The following is a 23,446-nucleotide window of genomic DNA, read 5'->3' on the forward strand; positions in this document are numbered from 1 at the left end:
TCCATGACTCCAGGATTGGATAGTCAGTCACACAGATATTCTCAGGGGAGCTTTGGGTGGCTCCTTCCAGTTGCTGTCACACAGTCATTTGGGACAGGAGTTGAGTCAGCAGGTCTGAGCTTTATTCTCAGTCTCACTCAGAGCAAATTACTGGAGCTTTGGTTTTGTCAGGCTTGTAAATTAGAGCTTCTGAGCAGCTTGGGGAGCAGCCGCTGCCCCCAACAGAGTGATGTAATGTCTGGGGGCCACGCTGGGATGCACACATAGAAGTTAGTGGTGTGTTGCTTACTTAGCGATGATGACAGGGTAAGCCACGGTTGAGTGCAATGAGGGGACTTGTGCACAGTCCCAAGCAAAGGATCCGTGGAGCCTTTCTGCATGAAGAATCTAAGGGTCTGGCCTTCCTGTGCCTTCAGCTGTTGGGAGCAGAGTTGAGGACTGATTGGCTCTCCATTCACAGAACAGGGAGGATGTGAGGAGCACTGGCCAGTGGTTTTAAGCCCTGGCTTGTGGTTGCCCGCTCGCTGTTCCATCTGAACAGTCCTCCTATCCTTAAGGGGCTCGGGACAGCTTGCTGAGATTTCGAAACGATAGGCCACATGGCCCTTAGTCTTACTCTCCTGTAAGGGTGCCCATGGAAAATGCCAGACTACCTTCTTAGGCACACACCCTGCCTGAAGGCCTCCTGAGGGCCTCTTCATCTTGCCCCGAGCTGGGCTCTCTCCAGCTTCTCAGCCTCTTAACAAAGAGGCTACTAGAGCGCCAATGCCTGTTTGTTTTACTCATTCAGCAATATTGGAAATGGCCAAGAGGATCTGAGGGATTAAGTCCTGAAAGACACACACTAGACATTGCAGAGTAAGATGAGGTGTGTGAGCCGCCTCCTTGGGGAGACTTTTTTAGAGAAGTGCACTTTCTATAGCAATTAAGGAAGTTGTCAGACTCCACAGCTGCCCTTCTGGAAAGCACCAGCTGCACGGGCCTGGGAGGGCGGTGACTGCTCGTGCGGCATCTGCAAGGGATGTGTCTGTGGAAGGAGTCCAGCATGTTGTTCAGCACATCTGGTGAATTGGCCTCGGTGGGAAGTTGAACGTTGGCACGCTCTCAGAATTGCAGCTTCGGCAGGACTCTCCCAGCCATCCGTGCTGTTCCCCATCACCGCAGCCACTGTCAGAGCTGGTTGTGCGGGATGATCTTGAAAGAATTCCCCGGGCCCCATAATTACCTGCGCCTAAAAGCTGGATTCTTTTTGAAGATAACCAAATTTAGGTTCCAAATACCTTGAACATGTGTGCATGGGCGTGTGTACATGTTGGTTCTTGTAGATTTTTTTGGTATACAAATCACACGCCTGCCTTTAATTGTGTGAAATCCTATGAAATTTTGACATCAATCTTGACTTTCATGTTGCAGTTGGAGAAAATTGTGTTGTATGTCTAACCACTTCCCCCTCTGTCTCCTTTACCCTATTTCTGTTCTCAGAAAGTGAAGTAAATGTATGGAGAACATTGGGGCTGATGCCAAAGCCGCTTCAGTTCTGGAATAATAAAAAGAATTGTGTGCATTTAGAGTTAGAATTTCTGTGGTTTGACATTTAGATCTGTGACCTTGAGCAAGTCATTATCTTGATGAATTCTCTAAGCTTCAATTTCTTCATTAGAAACAAAAAAGACAAAATGACATCTTGTATAATGGAATGAAATGAGTTTATGTCTTGAAAATGCCACACAAGTGAAGAAATTGTAAATCACCTTCACTGATTGTTCCATCTGATATTTTTTCTTTTTCCAAATAGAACTTCATATTGACCTGGTTTTAACTTCATGGGACTGTTAACCTAGTTGGCTTATTGCCCCCGAAATAATGTACTTGAAATGGCAGGGTCAGACTATCTGTGTATAATTTTTGACCCCCACCCCACTACCCTCAACAATCCCTAAAGTCTGCAGTTGACTACAAGCCTTAACGGTAATTTAGTTGATAAATATGCATTTTATAAGTCATATGTTTTACATATTGTGCTCTTAACAATAAAGTAAGCTAGAGAAAAGAAAGTGTCATTGAGAAAGTCATAAGGAAGAGAAAGTACATTTATGGTACTGTAACATGTTTATCAATATCATAAATTTGGGTCTCCCTTGTGGTGCAAAGGGTTAGGACGCAGCACTATGAAGTTGTCCACAGCCTCTGCAGCACGAGTTCGATCCCCGGCCAGGGAGCTGACCAACGAGATGCAGCAGACCTCTTCTCTCTTGCCCACTGCTCCCCATAGCAGTGTATTTCAATAGATTTGCCTGTTCTGTTCTCTTCTGTCTCTGGTGAATCCTCTCACCCCCTGACACTTCTGGCATTTAGCCCTGTTCTTGTATACATAAATAAATCTTTTTAAAAAATCATAAATTTACACCACCTGTTTGCAAGAAAATCTGCATAGAAGTGGACCCATGCACAACTTAAACCCATGTTGTTCAAGGGTTGGGCTATACTCTGGACACCCTGCATGGCATGTGGGGTATAATACAAAATGAATCTCTGACATGGCCCTGATGTCAGTGCCGACTTGCCTGTGGGGCAGGCTCTGGAGTTGACTGTGGGTTGGTGTGCTGGCTCCACTGCCACACACCCCGGCAAATCATTTAACCTTCAGCATTAATGGAATGGGTGTAATAATCATTTCCACTATACAAGGTTATAATAAATAAATTGGCTGCATTTAAAATACTGAAACTCATGAACACCTAGCCCATGGGAAGAAACTGCCTATTAAAAGTGGACTCTTGTAATAATATTTTTTTGTTGTTGTTGTTTTCCATTGTGGTCACATACACACTGCATACAGTATACCATCTTAACCATGCTTGAGCATACAGTTCGGCAGTGTTAAGTCTGTTCATGTTTTGGGAAAACCCATCTTGAGATCTTATAAAACTGAAACTGTCCATTGAATTAAACTATTCCCATATCTACCCTTCCCCAAACCCCCCATTTCCTAACCTCTGGCAACTTCCACCATACTTTCTATTCCAGTGATTCAGACTACTCTAGACACCTCATAGAAATGGGATCATATAGGATGGTTTTTTTATGACTATAATCATTTTAATTCACCATCGACCCTCCCAATTTATTTTTTCGAAGATTTTATTTATTTTTGCATGGAAGAGCTGGGTGTAGGCCAGAGGTGTGAGAGGTGAGAGGATTCACCAGAGACAGAGTGGGGAGCAAAGCAGGATGATTTACTGAAATACACTGCTGAGGGGAGCAGCAGGCGAGACAGGAGAGGTCTGCTGCACCATGTGGGTTAGCTCTCTGGCCGGGGATCAAACTCAGGCCATAGTGGTGATAAGTGCTAAGACTTAACCCCTAGACCCTGGGAGGCCCAGACCTTCCCACTTTAAAGAAAGGTTTGCTTTTCTCAAACCTTAGGCATCAAAGGCTTTTTATTTCCTTTTTTTAGTGAAGAAAACACTGTGTAGCCAGCTTCACTTCATCCTCCTGGAACGGGTAGGATTATAAGGATAAGGGATATTAAAGTGAAGGAGGTGTGAAAGTGGAGAGCTGTCTTTAGTCAGGGAAGACCATCTATACTTCTCCCTCCTCCATTCCCTTTTGCATGAAAACAGATCTATACACCAGCAGAGGGAACAGCAGAATGAACCGGTCTGATATATCTGTTGTCCTGGTTCGACAGGTATCTAGATTTTTCCAGGCTCATTCTCAGCAAGTTCCAGGAAGAAGAAAACATTGGAAAAATATGGATGAATCTACATTTTCTTTCCTTGGTCATGCCAGTGGTGCTTTGTCTCTTGGGTGATCAAGAGTCTCCTCCGTTTTAGGACTTTCTCACCACCTTTAGGTTGAGGAAAAAGGAGCCAGGATTGAATGATTGTCAACCAGTCATAAAAGCCAGTTTGCCAGTCCGTGAATGACAGAGCTGTGCCTTGCAAGGGTGGTTATGATGGAACATCTGGCCCGGGCTGGGCACCTAATAACCAAACAGTGAAAGTGTTAGCAGCTACCAGTGGTGCTGTGTTTGTAGGAAAGCTCACTACTCAGGTCCTTGAGAACTTAAAACTTGAGGCATGTGGCCATGGAGCAGCAAGGTAGCCACACTTTATTCTTCGTAAAGACTTATGACAAGCATAGTTTCTAGAATCATGCCAACTCTACGCTCATTAACTCAATTTTATTGGCTGTTGTGTAAGTTCCGGCCTAGGTTGTGCTTGGGTAAATGGAGATGATTGTTCAGCTGCAAAAATTGGGCAGTGTAACTTCTTTATGTATTTATTTTTTTTGGTGGTGGCAGGTTTATTATTCTAAAAAGTCATCTAATTTACTAGTAACAGCTGCTGGTGTAGACTTTCACCCTCCTGTAGCCTTAGGATGTAAGAAGTAGGTGGATGGTAGGAAATGAAAGTGTGGGCCTTATGTATATGTATGTTCAAAAAACTTAGATTTTATAAATATAATATAGAGCCTTTGATTCTCTCACAGCATTTCTGCTTTTGAATCTTAAGTCATGTGCAAGTTTTACCTTCCTATGATTTTTTGGGTGGGGCATATTTGCAGTAAGGAAAATGTCAATGACATTTTAAAATGTCATTTAAAATGTAATTTTAAATAGCTTTTCTTAGTTAATATACAGAAATGTCATAAATGTGAAATGAATTGTTTTCAAATCATGCACAATTGAGTAAGGATACTGTTCTTCCAAAGATCCTTATTTGGTTGTGTGTCGCAACTCGTGCAACAGGTTAATTTGTGCAAAATAGTCTGCATTAACTAGTACAGCAGGAGTGCCAGGTTTCCCTGTGCTGGGACAAATCAAATGCACAGCTTTATAGGATTGTGACTTTGAAAGGTTTCCTGGTTTTTTCCCCCCTGCTAAAATCATTTGGCAAAATAGATTCAATAGGAAGGATTCTAAGACTGAGCTCAAAAAGTCTTTATGCCAACTTTTCCATTTTTTGCAATTAGGTCAGCCCAGCAGTTCCTGCAGGAGGCTTCCTTATGGCTTCCAGAGCTTTGTAATATAGACCTGTTTATTTTATAATAAATAATCTTTGTTTTTTAAAAAAAGTTATTTAATCCTTTACCGTCTCGGTCTTTTTTTTTTTTTTTAATAAAGATTTATTTATTTATTTATACATACATACATACATACATACATACATACATACATACATACATACAAGCACTGGATACAGTCAGAAGCGCAGGAGGGTGAGAGAATTCACCAGAGCCAGAGCGGGGAGCAGAGCAGGCAGAAGGACCGAAGTACACTGCTGAGGGGAGCAGCGGGCGGCAGGAGAGGTCTGCACGCCATGCGGGACCCTCCTCCAGTGGCCGGGGAGCAGCCGGGGATCGAACAGGCGCCGCGGAGGCTGCGGGCAGTCTCACAACCCAGCGCTCAATCGCTGCGCCACTGGGGAGGCCCGCCGTCTCAGTCTTTTGAGTTCATTTGCTTCATGTGCTTTTATGCTTTTCCTTTTACAAACTATATGACATTCGAGAGGGAAAAACATGGTAGTATATCGTGAAAGTCGACCTCAAACAAAAGCAGTCAGCCATTCCAGCAACAAAACGGCTTATTCACAAACAAAACAGCAGAAGTGGAGAGACCCACTTTCCAAAATTTAAGGTTAACCACCCTTTAAATAACCTCTGTAGAATGCCCCTCAGTTTCACTGGAAGAGCTGTGGGAGCTGGAAGCTCCTGTGGGAGCTGCAGGGCACGTTGAGTCCTGCGTTTGCTGACTTGTGCTCTCTGGGTCGCCGCTAGCCTCCTGATTTCGTTTCGGTGGGGTTCTGAATTTCACCGGTCACAGGTATATTATTACCAACGGAAAACAGAGCTTGTAGGTTTGAGTTCACTTGGGACTGGCCTCCCCAAGTTGAGGTGTTGGTGATGCTTGTGTCCCATGTCATCTGAAAGTGATGGCACACCTGTGAAAAGGCCTCCTGGTTTACCTTGAAGCGGAGTCCCTCGCCTGTGGCTTTTATTGCATTGCTGCGAATATGTGCAGGGGCTGGGGCATGTCTCCTGGGAGCACAGGGGCCCTTCCATCTGCCAGCATACCATCAAGGTGCTCTCTCCACTCTGCTGCCTTGTTTATCAGGGTGCAAGCCGGGTGGAATAAATCAGTGCTGCCTTTTTTTGGTTTGGGGGCTTTAGAAAAGGCTTTACAGAAAAGGAAGCAGAAATTGCTGTTTCTTCCCCCTGCACTCATTGTAGATACCTGAGGGTATTAAGGAAGGGGGGAGCAGGAGATGGGACCCCCCACACTTGCCTCTCAGCAGGTGTATCTTCTTCCCTTTGCCTTCTAACCCATCATAGAAAATGGTAGCCGTTGGGTGCTTTTTTCCAAAGATCTGGCTTAGGGTGTGGGCATCAGCTGAGTGGCTCTACGTTTCCATTGACTCTTCAGTATTCTGTTTCTACAGTCTTCCGTCTGTGCTAAGATCGTGCAGCTGCTGGGGCAGAATGAGGTGGACTGTCGCCAGAAGAAGGTGGTCATCCTGAGCCAGGATAGCTTCTACCGTGTCCTCACTTCAGAGCAGAAGGCCAAAGCCCTGAAGGGCCAGTTCAATTTCGATCACCCGGGTGAGTTTGGGGAGCATAAGGGGTGTGTGTGCTGGTTTAAGGAGGAATTGCTTAGCCTCTCTGAGTGTTTCTCATTTATAAAAGGAGGACTGAGAGCTACCTTGCAGGTTGATGGTGGGGCTTACACAAAATAAGGAATCTTGAAAGACATTATGTATGTAGCACATAATGCTGATCTGGCCTGTGTCTGAACAAGGGTAGCTCTGCATGAGCCTGTTACTCGAGATCGACTGGGCAATGCTGGTTCTTCTGCCTCCTCTCATCTGAAGCAGCCACATCACACCCTCCCTCCACCCTACATGTGTGCACATGGCCTGGATGTGAACCTCAGTGACCAGTGGGAAGGGACGTGGAGGGTCCCAGATGCCTGATTTGTGCCCCGATCTTACTGATCAGCCTGCTGCCCCTTAGATGGTTTGTTTCTTATCATTGTTAGAATGGAAACCTGTTGGTATGGTGCCCATGGTACTCTTGTCATGAGTGGGCTTTCCATGCTAATGAATGCCAGTTCCCAGGGCTTGGAGTTGTGAGGTCAAAGGCCAGGGAGGCACCATCAAGGAAGAAGAAATGACATCCTCCTAGCAGAATTCACTTCCCGTTTTGACATCGGGAGCTTGCATTCTGCTTTGGGTTGAAATCTAGCTGTGGGACTGGTGATGTGAAAAATGAAATGTATCTGTGAGCATGATTCTTAGGAGAAAGTGTGTAAAAATGAAGAAACAGTCAACAGTTTGATTTCCTTCAGATGCCTTTGACAATGAACTCATCTTCAAAACACTCAAAGAAATCACCGAAGGGAAGACAGTCGAGATTCCTGTATACGACTTCGTCTCCCATTCTCGGTGAGTGAGTGACCCCAGGCCATGGATTGCTCCTTGCTGCTCCCTTTTTCTCAGCTTCAGACCCCTTCCTATCCCTTGCCTAAAGACACCTTAGTGGCAGCAGTGAGCACCCTGAGTGCCTGAGTTGGGGAATTCATCCAGGCGCTTCCCAGAACAGCCGAGTCATTTCATGTCCTTAACACTAGAAGATTAAAAAATAGGCTTATGGATTTGGCCGGGGTGGGTGGGTTGGGGGGACTGCACATTGGTCCTGATCCACCTCCCTGAGCTGTTGTTTCTGGAAGAAAATCTAAGGGGGTGGGAGGAGAAAAGGCAGGAAGAACAAAGAAAAGCACTCTCTCTGCTCTCCTGCACCTTGCCCAGAGGAGTGGGGTGCTGATGTCACCAGAGACCAGACGCAAGGCAGCCTGGCACGCACACTCTGTGTCCCAGCAGGGCCCGCCCCTCCGCTGGCCTGGGGCTCTGCCTCTGCGGGCTCATTGTCCCACTTACCCAGTGATCCTCTTCTGGCCGTTTTGCTTCTGACCTCTTCCAGTGTGGTTCCTTATCCTAAACCACAATGGGCACCCTGTTTTCTGGAAGCTCACACCCTCCTAGACTGGTGTTTCTCAACCCTCGTTGCTTACTAGGAAAACCTGGGGGGCATTTTAAAAATAAAATGCGTTTGTTCCATATTGCAATAATGAAGTTTGTGCCTTCCAAGGGTGGGGTCCAGGGAGAAGCTCCCCAGGTGACTCTGTGTGTTGGAATCACAGCACAGCATCTCTTACCAGCCTGACCTTTTTTTTGGGCTTCCTCTGTCCCATATTCTGCCACCTGGGAGGTGACCCCAAGCAGCACCTGCCTGAGAATTTAGACAGGAGTCCAAGGGCCCCAGCTAGTCAGGAGGTGGAGTGTTCACTGGAGGGACATTGGAATGGCGCCCTGCTCAGTGGGCAGCTAATGGGCAAACCCATTATCTTATGGAACTTGGGGGAAACAAACAAACAAACCACACAGTTGTACAGGGTTTTCTAGCCAGTGCCAGCTTGTGGGAGAGTCGGGCAGATGAACTGGAGGCTGTCACCTCTGTGTATTTGTCCTCTCCACCCTTTTCCTCTTCTGAGACTTTTCCCCCTCCTTCTCTCCTTCCAGTTGCTTCAGGATTGGGGAGGCAGGTGGGGATGTTGAGAGAAGACCGAGTTTTTGTTTCTGAAAGTTCAATGTTAGGGTCCACAAATACCCAACATGAGGGAATTCTCCAGATGCCTGTGGAGATAAAAAGAAGTCACATCTGCTTTGGTCTATCTTGAGTCCTCGTTCAGCAGCAGATTTTTTATTCCAAGGGGAAGGACCCTCTGATTTGGTTTTATGGTGTAAACTCAGGAGAACTACTCAAAGGAGGTGGTCCCATTTGGGGTCTTCTTGTAGGGGTTTCAGGGCTCTTCACAGCTATATTGGCTAAACCCCTAGTCCTCCCTGTATGTCTGAGGGCAGGACCCCGACTTCCAGCCAGGAGCCCAAATCCGTTCTCCCCTCCCGCCATGCTTAGCTTGCCCTGTTTCTGCTTTGTGCCTCGTAGGAAGGAGGAGACAGTCACTGTTTACCCTGCCGACGTGGTGCTTTTCGAGGGGATCCTGGCCTTCTATTCCCAGGAGGTGCGAGACCTGTTCCAGATGAAGCTTTTTGTTGACACAGATGCGGACACCCGCCTCTCCCGTAGAGGTACGTCCTAAAGCCTTCAGGCCTGCTGGCCACCAAGACAGGCCCCTGCCCTTCTGGAGTCTGAAGGCCAAGCCTTCCCTGAGGTGGCTGTGTGGCCGTAGGCCCTGCCCGGCTGCGTCGGTTCAGCTCTGGGCTGTCCTGCTGTCTAAACGCTTGGTGACATTTGAAAAGGGATTAGTCATTTGCTGTTTTGGATGAAGGAAGGCTTGTGTAAGGTCACGGAGATGGAATCAGAAGTTTATGTTCTGGTTTTGTCGGGAAAAAGTTTGGTTAAATGCCCATTTCCTTATGATTTTTCCATAGTCATCACTGTCAAGACGGAAACTAATTGGGGGACATCTGGGGGCAGGAACCCCCATGCCTGCAGCGCTGGGCTCTTCATCCCACCAGCCTGCTTCTCTCTAGCCCTTTATTTTCCAGCAGGCTCTGGGAGGTGTGTCACTCTTTCCAGACAGCTGGAAAGCAAGGCCTTTTCCCTCTGCAGGCCTGATTAGGTACCTGCATGTGTCTCGTCCCCAACAGAACTGGTCATCAGCTGGGGAGCTGAGCCTGTGGATTCAGTTCCATAGGATATTGCATAGAGAGTTTGCTCCCACTAGAGACACCAGGAACTTTCATGGAGGAAGTGGGGCTCGGGATGTGGCTGTTGGGCAGGGTGATGACCAAAGAAAGGTACCAGAGTCAACCAAGGAAGGTATTGGGTGCAGCTGTAGACAACTTGTCTTGTTCTGGAATCTATAGAGGGTTGTAGAGAGACATTGGAAAGCTGCTTGCGGCAGGTTGTGGGGACTGAGTTTTCTGATTTGGTTCTTGTAGACAAGGGAGAGCCACCCTAGGATTTTGAGTTAGCCCAGTGACCTGGCCAGAGCTCTCTGGACAATTGTTCTAACACAGGAGATGTAAGTGGAGATGAGACAAGGGTTTGAAGACTGTTTCGTGGATCTGGACTTAACGGGTAGGGCATTCAGTAGTGTAGGGGCATGGGTGGGGGGTGATGGAGAATTGGGGAGACACAAAAAAGGTATTAGATTTGGAATTGACAAGGCCCAGCCAGGGCAGAAGGCAAGGATGACTGAAGAGAGGGTTGAAGGTGATGAAGGCTTTGAGTGTGCAAGAGCAGCGAGGCATAGGCAAGGGCCAGTGAATCAGCTCCTAATCACGGCACATCATTGGCAGATTAAAAGTTTGTCAGCTCCAGCCCAGAGACTTCTGATCTCAAAGTCTGTGAAATTTTCATGAAACACATTAGTAGTTTCACGGCAATTCATGACAGTCATTGCAAGGACTTGACAAGAAACCTGTAGAATATAAAGAAATGAGTTGCTAGGCTTTTACCCTTTCAGGCAGTCACAGGATCTGCCCACTCTTTTTTTTTTTTTTTTTTTTAAAAAATAAGATTTATTTATTTATTTATACATGCACTGGGTACAGTCAGAAGCGCGGGAGGGTGAGAGGAGTCACCAGAGCCAGAGCGGGGAGCAGAGCAGGCAGAAGGACTGAAGTACACTGCTGAGGGGAGCAGCGGGCGGCAGGAGAGGTCTGCATGCCACGTGGGACCCTCGCCGGTGGCCGGGGATCAAACTGGTGCTGCAGAGGCTGCCGACAGCTTCGCAACCCAACGTTCAACCGCTGTGCCACCAGGGGAGGCCCTGCCCACTCTTTTAACAGCTGGGGATACCCTTCTGCTCAGGTGGGCTGAGAAGGGAAGCATAAGGGGAGTGGGAGACCCAGCCAGCAGCTCTCTGACCTCCAGACCTTTATAGGTAATAAGAGGGAGATATAGGTTTCTTTATAGGTAATAAGAGGGAGATAAGCCTGGTTTGTAGGGTGTGACTAGCCAGGCGAGAATTGCCTGTTCTTTCTTGATAATTGAGGCCTGAGTCTGACAGTCCTCAAGCATCTACCCCCAGGGCCTGGCTTGTCACTGCAGCGCACAGCCCAGGTCCTTTGTTGGGTGATCTGCCCCACGTCCTTACTAGCTGACCAAGTTAGGGAGGAGCCTGATGTGTTGAGGGAAACATATTGGAGTCCCATAAACTGGGCTTAACTCCTGCCTTGGTGAAACCTGGTAGTGTATGATCTGGGGCAATTTTGTTTTAACCTCTTGGCATTCATTTGACCACCCAATGAGCAGTACTCCCAGCATCATGGTTGCAGTTGGAGGTAAGGCATTAGGAGGTAAGGCAGTTGAGGTACGGCCTGGTGGGGCTTGGTCCATAGATGATGAGGTGGCAGATCAGAAATCCTCTTCACCTACAATGGGAGACAACTTGTCTTGTTCTGTCTCCCAGAGTTTTTGGAGAGCTTCTGAGTGGTTCTAGGCTGGTCACATCCTTGGGAGCTGGTGATGCCGGCAGACACCATCTTTAGTCCAGCTGCCAGTACTAAAGTCCCAGGGGATGCAGTAGTGCCTGAGGGCAGAGAACACAAGATACTGTGTGGTAGCAGTGTCCCTGGAAATCATATCTTCTCAGCCTCTAATTCCAACAGCTAATCATGGTATAGGTTCAACTGACGTCTCTCGGGCCGGAGGCGAGTAGGGGAAGGACTAGAGGTGATGGTGACCCTCTCAGGGGCTTCCCAGGTCTGCTCTGCACTTCTCCCTTCCTCTTACAGATCTCCTGTCTTCTTGCGTCACCCACTGGCAAGTCACTTTCTTGGACTTGTGGGACTTTCCCACATGTGATTTCTGCCAATGCATTCTTTGTCCACTTTGGACAGAGACCATGCCTGGCGTGTGCTTTGTGGCATGGGTTAGTCAGGAGCGGCTGTTGTGTGAGGACATTCCTGGGGACTTGAGTTGTTCAGCTCCATGGTTTTGCTCATTTGTGTGCCATGCTGGCTGGACTTTGACCCTCACATTCCAAGTTGATGGGTTGCCTGGGGAATCATGTGGCCCTGAGAGAAGTATCTCCTTCCCATGGGTAGATGTGTTTGTAGGGATTGGTTTCCTTCCAGCAGTGCCTTTGCCTTCCCCTCTGTTGTGTACCTTAACCCCTTCTTGAACTCAGAGACCAGGAAGAACCCGGAGAGGGACCAGGACTGCGGACAGCAAGTCTCCCTTGTGATTCTGTGTCTGGTTCACGTGGTGTCAGGGCTGAGGTGGACTCCTGACTAGCCTATCTGTTCTTTTCCACGGAGTTGCATTTCTACAGCTAATCTTGAAAATGAATTGACTAAGAATCGTCTTTATTCCTGGTCCTTCTAAAATTTGTTCTTGGCTTTGGCTGCCAGGAAAGAGCACTCGTGGATTTGGGAAGGCTGCAGGGGAAGGTCGAGAAGGAAAGGTGGTGGACATGTAGCTTCTTGCCCTTTTACTCGCCTTTGAAAGGGCCTTTCTGGGCCAAGCAAATGTGCTGGGGTCAGAGGGATGATGAGGGAGCCAGTTTTGGTCCCTGGAGTTTCTGGTTAGTGCTGAGACCTTGATCTGACTCAGCCCTCTGCTTGGCCTTGTTTCCTGACTGTGCCTGAGGAGCTGGGCGTGTCAGCCCTGAGCTGGCCAGCCATGTGTTAGCCTTGGCTCACAGAGAGGGTCCTGGTCTGTTTAAGGGGATAACTCTGGGGAAGGCTCTTGGGCAGCAGAGGTAGCAAGGCCTTTGATTCTGCATATTCCTAATGTCTGGCCACATCTCCTCCATTTCCAGGGTGGAAACTGTAGGATGGCTCCTCCCGGTCTTCCCTGTTTCTCCCTCTGCTCTGTCTTTCTCTGGGCTTATGTCTTGCCATCCCCTCCCGCACCATCCCCTCACTCCCAATCTGCAGGACTGGGCCCCTCCTGCTGCTCCAGCTCTGGTTTCCTTGTTCTCTCCTATGGCTTCTGTTGTCTTTGCAATTCTCATTGAAACACAGGTTTCCCAGCACAACTGTGTGCCTCCCACTGTGCTCAATTTTATGTGCAAATACACCTGGGAGATACTGCAGGATTGGTTCCAGACCACTGCAATAAAGTGAGCATCTCAGTTAAATGAGTCACACAAATATTTTGCTTTCCCACATAAAGCTTCTGTTTATACTATACTGCAGTCCATTAAGCTTTACTTTGTAAAAATGCAGTTATCTGTGAAGCACAGTGATGTGAGGTCTGCCTGTGCACCTCCCTGTATTCCTCAGTGACAATTTCATGAGAAAGACACTAATGTCCCTAGTTTATATTTAAGGACATGGAGAGTCAAAACAGTAAAATGACTTGTCTAGTCACAGAGGTAGGAAGGGGTGGGGTCAGGATTTAAATCCAGGTCAATTTGACTCCAGGACCACAGTGGCTCTGGTTCACTAGTGGCAGCCCTGTCTTTACCCTCTTTGACCCTACCGCCTTCTGCTCTCCTGGATGTGATACAGGGGGCACTAAAACTGGCCAAGGACACGTTTGAGTTTATCACCAGTGCATACAATTGTAAGACTACTAATACTAAGGTCCAGAGAACAACAATGGGATTTATTTAACCAACCAGGGAAAAACAAAGAGTTTCTGAGGCCAAAAATGGCCATTTAACTCACCTGAAGCAGTGTTCAATGTTTTCAAGTCCTAAACAAAAGCAGCTAAGATGGTGTCTTCCCACCACTGAGGACGCAGAGTTCCTCTCCCGAACAATAGGCCACGTGCCCAAGATGGCATCTTCCTCCTACTGTGGATCTGAAGCATGTGGTAGCTGGACTATAGGCCATGTTCCAACTTAGGAAGACAACAGAAGACACACAGGACATGTTCCTGGAACTGCCAAGATGCCCCAGCATATTACCAGACAGGTGACACTCAAAACAGTAGCTGCAGTGGCTGAATGACCTGACAATAGACCACACTCACTCAGCGAGGGGCCCAGCTCTAGGTATTCGTCTTTTCTGCCAAGTCTGTAACAGCAGCAAAACCAGAGAAACAGTTTTAGTTGTTTGGTTAATTGCAGAGCCTCTGAACTTTTCCTCTCTGAGGTTGGCTGCTAGAGACTTCCACCTTCAGAGGCCCATAGCAGCCTCCTGGAAGATCGGCAGAATCCCAAATGATGAAAGCTCCAACACTGAATCCCGGATCCTGAATCCTCAAACACTGAATCCTGAACACTCTGTAGTCCTTGGCTGCTTCTGCAGTCCCTTATATTTCTTTTCAGTTGCTCTACCCCCCAAATTCCATACTTTTTGGCATTTTCCCTGTGGCTGTCTATCCTCACCAGCAACCCCCCTCCAGGGGGCACCACCTGTGGCAGTCTTTGGCTTCAGCCACCAGTTACAGATGTAGCAGGTGAAGCTGTCAGGTCTGCTAGGTCTGGGGCTGACGTGGGGGCCAGAGCCTGGGCTGAGTACAGCAGGAGCACTCCAAGCATGTGTGTGTGTGTGTGTGTGTTTATAGGGTGTATGGGTTTGTGCTGGGGGAAGGAGAGAGGTCCCAAAGTGTCAAGCCTTTGGCAGTTGTGTGAAAGGTGTGCCTTTGTAGGACTTGAAATAAAAGTACAGCTGCCTGAGTGCAGGTGTGTGTATGTTTTCCTCCCAGCTCTGATACCCTTTTGATCTGGCTTCCTTTTTTCTGTGGAATTTCTCTGGCGAATTGAAGGCTAGACTAGGTGTGTGCTTTTGCCAAGTTGAACTGGGAAGCTCCATGTGCCATGGTTCTGGAAGCTTCTGAGGCGAACCACAGGGCAGGTGTTGGGGCTTCTTAACCCGGTCTCCTTGGTAAGGGTGATTGGGTAGGTACCTGTGTCAGATGCCTGAGAGGACCTTGTCCTGGCTGGGGAAGGCACCATGTGAGTTTGGGTGGGTGGGAGGAGGGGTTGTGGGGCCTTCCAGACATTTTATTTCCAGTGCTCATGTGGACAAAAACTCCTTGTCAATCATTGGGCCCTCGTAGAACAGTCTGGTGGTGGTAGCAGTAGTGCCTGACTTCAACATTGCAGACTTTATCCTGGCCTGGATGAGAACCGCCCTTCTTGCCTGTCCCGGCCTGAGGAGGTGCGGGTATGTGTGTGCAGGTGTGTATGCCCATGTGTGTTTGGTGGGCATCCTTGTGTGTGTGTGTGTGTGGAAATAGAATTACTTTGCATCCTAACTTTCCAGAAATGCACTCGCAAGTATTGCATAGGTGTCTTTAGAGTGTGTTGCCTGAAATGGTATACAGCGAGACCATTAGAAGTGATTGTAAGTGGATATGATCTCTTCTTGGGATGGAGTGAAAGATTTACAGCTTATGAAAATAAGATTTAACATGATAATTTGTTCAGAGGGACTGTTTGGAGGAATCTCCTTCCAAACGGACTGTGAATTTGAGGAAACTGAGACCTAGGATGTTGGTGGAGAGCAACAGAACGGGATTGCAGTCTTGGACCAGCAGACTGTTTTCCATTTTGGGCCCAAAGATGCTATTAAAAAAGGTGTTTGGGCTCCCTGGTGGCGCAGTAGGTTGAGCACTGCACTGTGAAGCTGTCCGCAGCCTCTGCAGCGCTGGTTTGATTCCCAGCTGGCCATTCCCACATGGCGTGGCAGACCTCTCCTGTCTTGCCTGCTGCTTCCCTCAGCAGTGTATTTCATCAGTCTGTCTGTTCTGTTCCCCGCTCTGTCTCGTAAATCCTCTCACCCTCCCGCGCATCTGGCCTGTACCCGGATTCTTGTACAAATAAATAAATCCTTTTTTATAAAAGATTTATTTATTTATACAAGCACTGGGTACAGTCAGAAGTGCGAGAGGGTGAGAGAATTCACCAGAGCCAGAGTGGGGAACAGAACAGGCAGACTGACGAAGTACACTGCTGAGGGGAGCAGTGGGCGCGACAGGAGAGTTCTGCGTGCCATGTGGGACCCTCGCCGGCGGCCAGGGATCGAACCAGCGCTGCAGAGGCTGCGGGCAGCTTCACAACCCAGCGCTCAACCACTGCGCCACCAGGGGAGGCCCCCAAATAAATAAATCTTAAGAAAAAAAAAAAAGGTGTTTGAAGGTCCCTTAATAACACTATACAGGAGGAAGGAAGCAGAAGATGGTATCTTTGGTCAGTCTGGGCTACTTTCACCCCTTCAGTGCTGTTCCCTAAACCATGGTTTTCTCATCTTTCACTAAATGGTTTTCTAATGTAAACCTCTGGGTTGAAGTAAGCAGACACGCTGACCCTGGGAACCACTGGCTGAGAGGGGCTGGGGTGTGGGCGGGGCATGTGTGATGAGGTGTTAACACCGTTGCTAAGTTGCTGGACTAAGGAGCACAGGTAAGTCAGTGCCAAGGGATGAGGACCAAGGTGAGCAGAGGCCACCTGTCCGCTTTGCCACCACCTGACCAGGCCTCGTCTGCTTCCTTTAGCACCTTCCCAGGACTGTCCTGCTATTTATTTGTTCACACTGACGTTTCAATTCTGTCAGATGTTGCTAGAAATAAAGACTGGTGGCCTCAGCTCTCTAGCCTTTGGCACCAGGGAGCGTTTTTGTCATGGCAGACTTTGACTGTAATAGGACACAGAAATATAACTTGTTTTTCCCAATGCTGCTGCCACTGACTTGCTCTTAATGGTCCCCTGGGAACCCAGCTTGGGGCTCAACCAGCAACACGGTGGCGCCCTCGCACGCCCCGGCTGCCTCACACGGGTGAAACAGTGTTGGCTCATACGCCGTTTCTTGATTCCTATTTCTTCTTCTCTTACAGTATTAAGGGACATCAGCGAAAGAGGGAGAGACCTCGAGCAGATTTTATCTCAGTACATTACTTTCGTCAAGCCTGCCTTTGAGGAATTCTGCTTGCCAGTGAGTTTTGTTCTCATTGGATTTAGAATTTAAAATGGACTTGTACAAAGGAAGGGGTGGATGTTAGCACGATTCCCCAATTGGAATCTCATTCTCCCTGAGAGCTCCTCCATGCCAAAGTCCTAAGAAAGGGCAGCTTTGAGTGCTTTGTCTCTTACTCTGCTGAGTTAGTTCTCCGGAAGCTCCAGCCTGCTGATTCCAGAGACTTGGCCATCTGTCTGTCTCCCAGGGGTCTCGATGTGGGAGTGTAGGCAGGGAGGTCTCTGCTACAGGTATCCCTCTGACTCTCTTCTGCCACTCCAAAGAGCCCAGTTTAAAGCTGTCTTTTGGCCCCTGTATAAGCTCCCATTTGGAAAGTGTCCCCACTGGAATAAAGTTCTGTACTTCTGCCCTGGCACAGGCTTACCAGTCCTACCCCTGGCAGCTGGGAATTCTCCAGTGAGGTGGCTCTCAGAAAAGGCAGATCAGGACACAGAGAATTCTCGCTATTTAGCAAATGGCCCTCAATTCTGGAACACCCTCTGCTCCCTGGGGAAAGACTAAAAGGGAGAACCTCCAGGGACAGAGGTGTGGAGGGGGGACACCATGGGAGACAGCCTGGCTTGGGAAGGGAGGCCCCTAACTTTCTGCTCTATGTCTTCTCCAGGTTGTCCAAACCCTGGCTCAACTCCCTGTGGATTTTTATGATTAAGTCGGGAGGAGTGGAGGTGTGGGGAGTGATAGGGCATTGAGAAAAATTGAGAGTGAGGCCAAGTGTGAGGATTTCACAGCTTCTCCTAATAATTAACTTTCTTAACTCCTTTCCTGGATATTGTGATCCCAGATGATCTTTGTTTCTTTAAGTCTGTTAGTAGGTTTTGCGTCAAACCAGACCTGACTTTTGTGTCAGGTTGGAGATAGGCCGACTTTCTGAGTCAGCCTGAGTAACCTGGATGCCCTATTCCTTGCCTTGTGGACGATTAGGTTACGAGATCAGGTTTCTGGGAAGAGGGCAGAGGAGGAGGGCAGAGCTGGGAAATCCTATCCCTCTATCTGAGGATCTCTCTTACCCTTCTTCACTTTATAAGGAGAACACAAAGGAGACTTAACTGTTGGACATGCATTGAGGCTCACTGCCAATTTTCTGCTGCTGAACTGAATTGTGGGTTTCAAAATCCTGCACATTTTTAGGCTGGTTTTTCCTTTTCCCCACTATCTAGCCACACTGTGGTCAGGGAAGATCAGCTCATTCCCATGTAAGCCTGGAAACTGGGCCCACTCAGTTGTCTGCCTAGATCAAGTTGGGTTTGTGCCCCAACACTGACATGTCACATTTCAACAGATGTGGCGTGGAAGCCGCAGAGTAAAGAGGCCGGCACTGAAGACACTGTTTATGTGGTCTTCTGGAAACGTATTGTGTGCCATTAGGTCATTGGGAAAATGGTCCACACAAAAGCTCGGTAAATTTAAAAAAAAAAAAAAAAAAAAATTATATCTAATTGTGGTCTTTAAAAAAGAATTACTGTAATAACAGAGCCAATGGAAAAACAGCCATTGACGGGAATTGCTCATTCTGGGTTTCTGCCCTTGCATAGAAAGACTGTGTGTAGAACTCCAAGGCCAACCGCTCCTCTTTTAAGTTGGGGTTTTTCTAATTCATACTTTTCCTACTGGGGAAGAGGCAGTTACATAATGGGTTTCAAAGACCATGTTCTCTAAGGTCATAAACTTAAGGAATATTAAATGTTAATAATGTGGATTCAAGGAAAAGATGATTCATTGTAATTCAGATAATCTGGATTAAAAAATATGTCTCCAAAGCCTCAAGCTGTTGCCCTCTGGGTTCATGGTGAGGCTAGTCCCTTTCCTGGTTCCCTCCAAGAGGGCCTGGGGCCAGTTTCTCCCTGACCACCTCATTAACACATGGTCAATATCTTTCTCCACAGACAAAGAAGTATGCTGACGTGATCATTCCTAGAGGTGCAGATAATATAGGTGAGTCCTCAGTGGGTGTTGAGACGTGGGCATAGCCTTTATCCTTTGTCAGTCTTACTCTGGGGTGGGACTTGGTGACCAAAGTCCCACCTGAAGGGAATTTCTGCCTACATGTCTGGCCTTGGGAACAGGCTTCTGTGCTATGTATGGTGTGTATGTGTGTGTGCCTACCGGTATAGGCGCGAACTTGAACTTCTCTAGCAGAAATCAGAGGCTCTAGATTGCCCTCTGCTGTTATGCCCATTCATGACACCTGGAGACCATGTGTTTGTGGCCATCTTTAACAAACAGGGATTTACTTTGTAATCTAATTTACGTAGTCTTCCATCAAGGTAACCCTTCCTAAAGGAAGCTGGTTGCTGTCAGTGTGCAATTATTTGTTTGTTTGGACTTGTCTAGGTAGTATGGCTATCTCTGCTTTTAGGCGCAATGCAGAGTAGTATGACTGTCTCTGCATTTAGGTACAATAAGGGCAGATTGATTTGTAAGAAAACCTATCTTAGTTTTCTTTATAATTGTTTTGATTTTCTTCCTTTTAAAAAGGTTTTTTTTTTTGTTTGTTTGCTGTTCCAAGGGGAGTCTATTACAGCGATGAATATTTATTTAATTTTTTTTAAAAAAATGGGCATTTTCACAATAATCACAATGTAATCATCAAATACAGGAATGATATTGTCATTTATTTATTTATTTCTAACGATTTATTTATTTATACAAGCACTGGGGTACAGGCCAGAGGTGTGGGAAGGTGAAAGAATTCACCAGAGACAGAGCAGGGAGCATAACAGGCAGAAGGACTGAAATATACTGCTGAAGTGAGCCATGGGTGAGACAGGAGAGGTCTGCTGTGCCATGTGGGTATCTCCCTGGCCAGCCAGGAATAGAACCGGTGCTGCAGAGGCTGCAGACAGCTTCACAGCGCTGTGCTCAACCTGCCGCACCACCGGGGAGGCCCCTGTTGTCATTTATTTTAACCTGGAGTTCTAGCCCTGTTTGTCTTTGTTTTTCATGACACTGATAATTTTGACACATGCAGGCTAAGTTAACACAATTTGGAGGATTGGGCTCAGTTTACACAATTTGGGTAATTTGGCTCAGTTCACACAATTCGTTGGGTTGGGCTCACTTTACACAATTTGGAGGTTTGTGTACAATCTGTAGGACTGGGCTCAGTTTGCACAATTTGAAGGATTGGGCTCATTTTACACAAGTTGGATGATTGGACTATTCACAAAATGTGGAGTATTATGCTCTGTTTTCAGAGTATGGAGTAGTGGGCTTAGTTACATGGTGTGTCTATTTGGGCTCAATTTATGTAGTTTGTCTAAGTTGGGTTCTGTTACACAGTCTTTTTAAAAAAAATTATTTATGCATACAAAAACTGGGGTAGAGGCCAGAGGTGCGGGGGATGAGGAATCACCAGAGACAGCGGGGAACAGAACAGGCAGATCTACTGAAATACACTGCTGAGGGGAGCAGCGGGCGAGTCAGGAGAGGTCTGCTGTGCCATATGGGTTAGCTCTCTGCCTGGGGACTGAATTCATGTCACAGTGGCTGGCAACAGCTTGATAACGCTGAGACTTTAACCCCTGCACCACCAGGGAGGCCCCCATTACACAGACTTAAGACTTGAGTTCGGTTTATACAATCTGTTGGATGCTGTGGACAAGGTGTCGTGTCGTCTTCTTTATGCATCACCTCAGAGAGCACTTGTTTATTCCACTTTTGGTGATGATAACCTGAATCATTAGCTGAGGGTATATAGTTTCTTTCTTTTTTTCCTCTTTTTTCTTTTTTTTTTAAAGATTTATTTATGTATACAAGAACTGGGGTACAGGCCTGATGTGCAGGGGTGAGAGGATTCACCAGACAGAGTGTGGAACAGAACAGGCAGATCTACTGAAATACACTGCTGAGGGGAGCAGCGGGTGAGTCAGGAGAGGTCTGCTGCGCCATGTGGGTAGCTCCCTGCCCGGGGATTGAACTTGTGGCGCAGTGGCTGCAGCTAGCTTCATAGGTTGTATCTTAACCCCTTGCACCACCAGGGAGGACCTATATAGTGTATTTCTAATGCAAAGAAAAGAGTCTCATTTCATTGCCTTTAGAGAAAGCCCTTCGTGGGTTCACTCTAGGTGGGATGGTAAGGTGGTAGGTCCCAAATGGAAGGTTCTCATAACTGATGGATGGGTCAGAATGGAAGCTCGTGCCGTCAAACCTATAGAATTTGATTGGTTGCTTTTATCCTATCATAGAATTGCTCCTCTGATTGCAAGCCCAGTCATTAAGTGCTCAATGTGTCTGACTTACTCTTAGAACTTCTTTCTTGTGAGGCAGGTCATGTGCGCCCCCCTGGAGTCAGGGTGAGGTTGAGTGGCTGCTAACAAGTACCAGAACCAAGTTCCCTGGAAGGGGCTTCTGCCCTTCCACCCAGACAGACATAGCCTTGTACATGTGTTCTAAACCATCCAACCCCGCCCGCCCTGCACATGCCTAACCCTCTGCTGGTCTCTGCCCCACAGTGGCCATCAACCTCATCGTCCAGCATATCCAGGACATCCTGAATGGAGGGCTCTCCAAACGGCAGATGAATGGCTACCTCAATGGCTACACCCCTTCTCGCAAGAGACAGGCCTCAGAGTCCAGCAGCCGGCCTCATTGACCCCGCCTTCAGACCCCGACTCCCATCTCCATGAGACAGGAGGAAGGGTCAGGAGGCGCTGTTCATCTGTACATACCGTTTCCTATATGACATACTGTATGTAAGAGAACACCATGAAGATGAAATGCCTTTGACCTTTTTCTTTTCTTTTTTTGTACTTTGGAACAGCAAAACTGAACTTGACCCTGAGCTTAAATGACAAACTGTGCCAACTAAACTACTGGTAATGCCTAATAATGACTCCAACGTGTAACCAGTTATAAATACATATACATACATACATACATACATACATATATATATATATATAAAAGGATTTATTTTTGTGTAAATGTACAAATACTGTAAAGCTTTGCTGTAAGTATTTTACAGGAGGACCTGTACTTGAGGGTTTTGGAACTGGAGCTGAAGTTTCACCAAGGGGGATTTGCCTGCTGTGTTCCAGGCGGGCCAGGCCCCGGCGTCCGTGTGGGAGATGGGGAGTGGAGGAGAGGCGCGTCTCTCGTTGCTCTGAGTATATATGGAACTCGATGGGAATGGAGTTTGAAACCTTTGATTGCCTCCCCTGTCAGATGCCTCCTTTTTGTTGCTGGAGCTTAATGATATGTCGATGAGAAATTCTCTTTTCTTTTCTTTGAGTTGAAATTAGGCAAGACCTCAATTCAAAACTCAAACTCAGGGAAGAGGCCCACTGAAGAAAACAAGCCATCTGTGTTTTCTTCTTCCCCTGCCCCCCATCTCTGGCTTCTTGGGTAGCTCAGAGACTGCTTCCTTGCTCAGCTGCCTCACAACCTTCCCAAGAAGTTGGAGGTGCCTGGCCCTCTCTGCTTGCGTGGCAGGGATCTGATGGGTTCCTTCCTGGTAGGATGGGTGAGAAGGGCTGGCACTGTGCCTGCTGCAGTGTCTCCTCTTGCCTCCCAAGGAAGTTACTGAGCTTATTCCTTGGACTTTGTCCCAGATGGTGGGGTGCAGGGGTAGCCCTGTGCAGTCTGGGCTTTGCTTGAGGACTTTTGCTAACCAACAGTTTGCAGCCCCTTACAGGAGGCGAGAGAGCTCTGCCCATATAGGGCCAGTACTTTTGGTCACCAGTACATGGGGTTCTGCAGCAGATGAGGATGGCATGTACCTTTCATCAGGGATTCTTACTGCCGGCATTGCAGCTGGGAGGATTTACTTATTACAAGACCGCCAAGGGGACGCTAGGACTGCGGCGCAGGTCAGGGGGAAAGAGGAAATAGTGTTTATGTTGTGAGTACTCAAATTGGAGTCTTCATTTGAAAACATTTGGAATTCCAACTTTTCCAAGGGCTTCCTCTTGGGGATACTTCTTTATTTGGATTCCTGAAGCTTCTTGGTGGAGGAAATGGGATCAAGTGGGTTCAAGGAGATGTGATTGTAGCATCCTAAAGCCTCAGCTTTTAACTGCAGAAGAGCCTCAATTTTTTCATATCACTGCTGACCAGATGCTTGGTGCATAATTCCATTCTGACCACCACTGCCTGAAACATTCTGGGGCGCCCTACTCCCTCCCTTGCTTTGAGAGCCCATTGGAGCCATTCAGGTCCATCTGACTCTTGCTCTGGGTCACATCAAATTGTCCCTTGAGACTCAGCACCATCCTGTTAGATCCCCTTTCAGGACTCAACTCTAAATCTTTTCTGCTGTTTGCAAAAATCAAACTTAGTCCCCAGTGGTGCTTGGCCACCCAAGACAACCCAGGAGTCGGTGCTGCGGGCTTACAAGGTGCCCACTTTTGTAACCACTGCCTGGTTACAAGGTGCCCACTTTGAAAGCTGGTACTCCCCAGATGGAAAAGTTCTAGAATGTGTGATTCTGAATCAATATTTACTATCTTTCTAGCCATGCCTTGTATCGTTCTGAGCTGCAGGGTGGACAGCAGACTGGGTTTGCTTCCTGAGGAGTCGGGGCCTCTCACCTCCTGTCTGACCTCAGG

General features: G+C 47.5%; 1 protein-coding gene across 1 annotated transcript in view; it reads left to right on the forward strand.

Moving 5' to 3' along the window:
• UCK2 (uridine-cytidine kinase 2) overlaps window positions 1–21,768 on the forward strand; it is a 68,705-nt gene extending 46,937 nt beyond the window's left edge. The window contains exons 2-7 of the mRNA XM_037506612.1: window positions 6,444–6,603; window positions 7,349–7,445; window positions 9,007–9,149; window positions 16,762–16,859; window positions 18,785–18,833; window positions 21,353–21,768. Of these exons, the coding sequence (XP_037362509.1) occupies window positions 6,444–6,603; window positions 7,349–7,445; window positions 9,007–9,149; window positions 16,762–16,859; window positions 18,785–18,833; window positions 21,353–21,492 (687 nt within the window). The 3' untranslated portion in view covers window positions 21,493–21,768. The remainder of the gene's footprint in view (window positions 1–6,443; window positions 6,604–7,348; window positions 7,446–9,006; window positions 9,150–16,761; window positions 16,860–18,784; window positions 18,834–21,352) is intronic.
• The last annotated feature ends 1,678 nt before the right edge of the window (window positions 21,769–23,446 follow it).

Source organism: Talpa occidentalis, unplaced genomic scaffold (genome assembly GCF_014898055.3).
Source record: "Talpa occidentalis isolate TD23 unplaced genomic scaffold, MPIMG_talOcc4v2.1 talOcc4.12, whole genome shotgun sequence".
In the NCBI taxonomy this organism is placed as follows: Eukaryota; Metazoa; Chordata; class Mammalia; order Eulipotyphla; family Talpidae; genus Talpa; species Talpa occidentalis.